The sequence below is a fragment of the Eretmochelys imbricata genome, chromosome 5 (genome assembly GCF_965152235.1).
Source record: "Eretmochelys imbricata isolate rEreImb1 chromosome 5, rEreImb1.hap1, whole genome shotgun sequence".
Classification (NCBI taxonomy): domain Eukaryota; kingdom Metazoa; phylum Chordata; order Testudines; family Cheloniidae; genus Eretmochelys; species Eretmochelys imbricata.
In genome coordinates this window covers 36,332,259-36,338,258 of record NC_135576.1, presented here as the reverse complement: position 1 = coordinate 36,338,258, position 6,000 = coordinate 36,332,259, and the positions used below count along the sequence as shown (strand labels likewise).

At 37.6% G+C, this 6,000-nt stretch overlaps 1 protein-coding gene across 5 annotated transcripts in view; it reads right to left on the bottom strand.

Annotated features, from left to right (window-relative positions):
• Nucleotides 1-4,999: 4,999 nt before the first annotated feature.
• Nucleotides 5,000-6,000, bottom strand: part of GPBP1 (GC-rich promoter binding protein 1) — a 58,279-nt gene continuing 57,278 nt past the window's right edge. For all 5 annotated transcript variants that reach the window (XM_077816870.1, XM_077816874.1, XM_077816873.1 and 2 more), the window contains one exon: nucleotides 5,000-5,961. In XM_077816870.1, the coding sequence (XP_077672996.1) occupies nucleotides 5,803-5,961 (159 nt within the window). In that variant the 3' untranslated portion in view covers nucleotides 5,000-5,802. The remainder of the gene's footprint in view (nucleotides 5,962-6,000) is intronic.

The following is a 6,000-nucleotide window of genomic DNA, read 5'->3' as shown; positions in this document are numbered from 1 at the left end:
GAGTATAGAATATTTATATTAACTGGGAATTAATTTATCTGGCAATGCTTAAGCAATGTCCATACCAATCAGAACAACAAAAATCACCTCTTCAAAGATTAATGAGAGGACAACTACTTCAACTGAGTTTAAAAAAACACAAAGAATTAATAAAAGTTTAAAAAGACTATTTTGAGAACCAAAAAGCTTTAAGAGCGTATGGAATTATTTGAAACAGAATTTCAACTCCTATTATTTCCTTTAGCTTCATTAGGGTTTAATCTCTGAAAAATAGACTAAAACGAAGATGTTAGGATAATTTCCTGCCACAAAAGAAGGATAACAATCAAGTTGAGGAAAAATTACACCCCCTATTGCTTATACATTATTCATGAGCTGAAAAGGTTACTAAGGCCAACCCAGGAAGGCACTGAACCAGTGAATGGATGACAACAAATTTGAACTTAACCAAGCCTGAAAGGTTTGTTTTCCTCCTTGCATAAATTTAGAGGAGAGCAGTATAAAACTCTGAACTGAGCAAGCAGTTCGCTCTGTGCTCCGCTCCTCAATTTTACAGCACTCAGCACAAATCATCCTGTTCATCTCTGCATGGTAGCTGTAACAGACTGGAAAAAAGAAAAGTCAGAGCAGCGTCAAAAAGAAAACCTACTAGTTCAAATGACACCTTCAGGACTTTTGCCAACTTTCATTTTACTGATCTATGCTGAAGCACCGCAGGAGAATTAGATTTTAATAGGACATTGAAATGTTATTGTAATTTAAGATACTAACAGATTTCCATGAAACACTACACTGTTCAGAACAAGTATTCCTTGAGAGGCTTAATATTGATAAACAGAGACAAATAGTGGGATTTAATTTGCATTTAAAATTCTTGGTTTTCATTAATTTGCTTAAGACAACTCCTTGAATGACTACTATGGCAAGTATTCAAATCACTTAATAATTTCATAAGACTTAATTAAAATTACTCATCTTTGCCCATTATAAACTGTTCAGGTTACCCAGGACATACCAAACAGGACTCACCTGCCCTTAATGAAATTCTTTTGTCCATCTATGACACACTAAGACAGGATTCACTGCTACTTCTAGGGAATAGCATACTCTCCCTCTTAGCTCCCCAAGAGACCCAGAGGTAGGGCTACTCTCCAAAGGTGTAATCTCTGTTAAAAGAAAAGGAGTACTTGTGGCACCTTCGAGACTTACAGACTAACACGGCTGCTACTCTGATCTCTGTTAAAAGTTCTCCACAGAAAAGATAGAAAATATTGAAACTGAAGTAACCACTATTTACCATTTTTATTCTGTTTTGTGTTGTTTAATATTCTCTATTCCTTTAAGGAAATCATTGTGCTTATTTTGCTTGCTTTTAATCATGGTTTACACCTTAAGGCATGGCCAAGACCCTCACGCACCTAAATCAGTGAAAGTGATGACCTTGAAGTGGCATTGAGAGAGAACTGGTAAAATGTGGCCTATCATTTCTTATTTCTCTAGACTACATATGTATTTTAGTAGCTTTTGGGATAAAGTTACTTGGCATGCAACAAAACTTAACACACCTTTCATCCCCATGGTAAAATGAGTATACATGCCCACAGGCACAGAGTTTCTAATATCTGCTGGGGGATACTCCCCCCAGGCTCTGCCCCCACTCTACCCCTTCCCCCAAGGCCCCACCCTGGCACAGCTTCTTCCCACCCCTGCCTCTTCCCCCCCAGTTCCGCCACCCACCCGAGCATGCTGTACCCTTGCTTCTCCCCGACACCGCAAAACAGCTGATCTGCAGCAGGCACTGGGAGGGAGGGGGAGGCGTTGATCTGCAGGGCCCGCCAGCAGACAGGAGGTGCTGGGGGGAGGGGGGAGTTCTGGTAGCGGGAGATGCCAGTGGGTATTCAGCACCCACTTTTTTTTTTCCCCATGGGTGCTCCAGCCCTGGAGCACCCACGGAGTCAGCACCTATGTACTCGCCTACATCAGTTAAGATGGGGGACTTGTGATTTCTAGACAATTTTGACGATGGCATTGTAGGCCTGGGACTTAAGCTAGTTTAGTATGGAAGTAACTTGACTAGCCGTGGGTGAAAATTAGGGATTTTACCACTAAAATTAAGAAAAATGCTCTGCTGTTAATAAGGCACCCCCACCTCAGGAATGCCCCTAACAAGAGTTACAACACCAAGGGTTGTAAAATAGAAACACACAGGCACTGGAAAGCTTAAAACAAATACAAAAAACCCAGCAAATGATAAAAGAAATAAAATGAGCTCTGACCACCAAATTTGACCATTTGCACAAACTAAAAAAAAGTCATAATAAGGTACAATTTAAGCATAAAAAATAAAATGTAAAAAAAATGTAAGCAAAAAGGAGGAAACACGTGCCAGTGCATGATTGGGTAAATTTTGTTACCATGGGGTATTAAACAAAATAGGTTTAATAAATGTTAAAAAAAATAATTTTATCTATATAATTAAAAACAAAGCTCTTTAAAATGCCTCTCTGAACTGCAGTTCAACTTCAAGCTGCTAAAACTCTAACCCCTCTGCACAACAGTAATGTGCAAAGGCATCACCAAAAACCCCCAAACAACTAAATCCTGACTGGCTATCGGGTAAAGTTTGTCTGTATATTAAAAATAAGCATACAAAATTTGCTTGGCATATATATTCTACAATTATTGCTAATAAAAGTTTAAAGCAGAGCGATGTAAAAAAAAATCCCGCAAACCCACAAAGCCCTAAGCAAAGTAAGCAATTTTGGGATAAGAGAGAAGGTTCTCATGGATTGGTAACAGGTTAAAAAGATAGGAAACAAAGTGTAGGAATAAATGGTCAGTTTTCAGAATGGAGAGAGGTAAATAATGATGTCCCCTAGGGGTCTGTACTGGGACCAGTCCTATTCAACGTATTCACAAATGATCTGGAAAAATGGGTAAATAGCGAGGTGGTAAAATTTGCAGATGATACAAAACTACTCAGGTTAGTTAAGTCCCAGGCAGACTGCAAAGAGCTACAAAAGGCTCTCTCAAAACTGGGTGATTGAGCAACAAAATGGCAGATTAAATTCAATGTTGATAAATGCAAAATAATGCACATTGGAAAGCATAATCCCATCTATACGTATAAAATGATGGGTCTAAATTAGCTGTTCCCACTCAAGAAAGATCTTGGAGTCATTGTGGATAGTTCTCTGAAAACATCCACGCAATGTACAGCGGCAGTCAAACAAGCCAACAGAATGTTGGGAATCATTAAGAAAGGGATGGATAGTAAGACAGAATATATGATATTGCCGCTTTATAAATCCATGGTACGCCCACATCCTGAATACTGTGTGCAGATGTGGTCGCCCCATTTCAAAAAAAGATATATTGGAATTGGAAAAGGTTCAGAAAAGGGCAACAAAAAATGATTAGGGGTATGGAATGGCTGCCATATGAGGAGAGATTAGTAAAACTGGGACTTTTCAGCTTGGAAAAGAGACGACTAAGGGGGGGAATGTGATAATGGTCTATAAAATCATGACTGGAGTGGAGAAAGTAAATAAGTGTTATTTACTCTCTCATAACACAAGAACTAGGGTCCACCAAATGAAATTAATAGGCAGCAGGTTTAAAAAAAATTTTTTTTTCACAGTGCAGTCAAACTGTGGAACTCCTTGCCAGAGGACGTTGTGAAGGCCAAGACTATAACGGGATTCAAAAAAAGAACTAGATAAATTCCATCAATGGCTATTAGCCAGGATGGTCAGGGATGGTGTCCCTAGCTCTGTTTGCTAGAAGCTGGGAATGGGCAACAGGACATGGATCACTTGATGATTACCTGTTAATTCCCTCTGGGGCACCTGGTATTGGCCACTGTCTGAAGACAGGATGCTGAGCTAGCTGGATCTTTGGTCTGACCCAGTATGGCCGTTCTTATATTCTTAAGGATAGGTGCTTTACACCCCGAGTCCTAGGTAAAAAAGATTGGGGATACCTAAATTAACCGGGTCACACCTTAAGCCCTTGGTAGGGTACAGGGGGAGTGCCCTAAACGTTTGCAGTTGACAGCATGAAAGGTGCTGTGAAGTGAAAAATCAATACAAACCAGATTAAGCTATCAAAAGTGAGTGACTGAGAGGGTGCATTTTGTAACTATTCCAGATCCTGATATTAACATGGCAGTTCTCTTTAGAAAGAAAAGATTTCCATTCTTATTAGCATCTTGGACAAAACCAGACAATTAAAGAAAAGAACAACATCCTTTCAGATATTCTGTGCCCAAATGAACACACACTTAAATTTGTTCAATTTTCAATAGAACCCTGCCTTCATGCATGGACTAAAAGTATACCGGTATTTGTTAAAACTCCTCTTTTACCCTCTGCCAAAATGAGTCTATGTTCACTTGTAAAAATTTTTCCCAACCTCAAAAACTAAAATATGAAAAAAATCTGCCCTTTAGAAAAAAAATTTTCCACTGTGAAAGTCATAATCTTGGATAAAACATAACACTATGCAAGATCTAGTACAATAGGAAATATTTTAAGGGGAAACCTAAATATATCTATATAGATCTACATTATAGAATATGAAATCATATCAAAATGCATTTATGCTTATGAATTATACTGTTGGAACAACCTCAGAAGGAAAAATATAATAATCTAAAAAGGAAAATGAACAAAATAAACCTGTACAAATAATTTAAGAAATGGCACTGCCAAATTATCTCCAGTAACCAATAAACCATATAACAAGACCACAGTGGTTTAAGAATTAGTGAGACTATAAAACAAGATTTTAAACAAGGCCACTGAAATAAACTGCTTATTGTACAGATGAAACTGACCTAGCAGTAAATGCAAAGACTGGTGATCAAATTTTGTTTTACTTTCTCAAAGCTTAAAAGTCAACCATTGCTGTCACAGTATACTTCCAACCTGATAAAGATAAAACAAACTGTAATTGGGTTTCATAAACAATACTTGTGATGTTATGCACTGAGACAATATTCTGTAAATCCAGTTTATTTTCCATGTAGATCCAGTCAGTATAATCAATTTTTCTGCATGTGAATAATTTATCAAAATGTTTATTTTCCAACAAAAATCTTTGTTAATATCCACTCAGACTCCTGGACCTTGCAGCACCCAAATAAAGCTCTTGATTTTAAGTCAGTTCTATAAATCTGAAACTGCAGCAATAGTCTTTTTGCTGTAACAATAATTGAACTATTAAGGGCTAAAGAGCAATTATGTTTGGAAAAAGTGGAACAGTACAACAGCTCAATTCAGGAAAACAAAGTTTTAGTGCACTTTGCTCATTTTAGCCAACATGCTACATTGCCCATATTTTTTTTTTTTGCGTACAAAGTAGACTTGAGAGTTTCCATTGTAAGAAAGAAATGACTCAGCAAGCAAAACACTGTCAAGTTGCCCCTTTTTGTTAAAGACCTGGACATTTTAAGACAGAAGCTTTGCAAAACATTATACAATTTTTGCTTTTATTATTAAATGAGAAAATCTCATTTGTTACATTGTCACATTGCTAGTCGAGAAATGCTGCAGTGATGAAGAAAGTCGACGCTGGATCAACCAAAGTCCTCATTCTACAACATTGATTTACAAAGTAATTATAGTAATGTTCACAGCCCAACACAATATTCCTTGTTTTCTTCATAGAGAAGTCCAAAACATTCTTCCTCTAACAGGGTATTTTTCTACATAAATTATAGTTTGGGGGTGGGGGGCTTGAACAATTCACCCCCAAACCTGCATGAGACCACACAAGCTTCTAAAGCTGTTAGAGAATTCTTCACACATCATCATCATCTGATGTGTCACTGCTGCTTGTCTCTGTATCCTCATTCTCAATAGTGGGTTTGAAAGTGCTGTTTTTCCAGGGGCTAAATTTAAAGTCACAGATGAGGCCATTTTTTAGAATGCCATTTTTTCTAAGGCCATTTTTTCGTAACTGAAATGTAAAAACAAACATTTAGTGAGCTGAAAATTG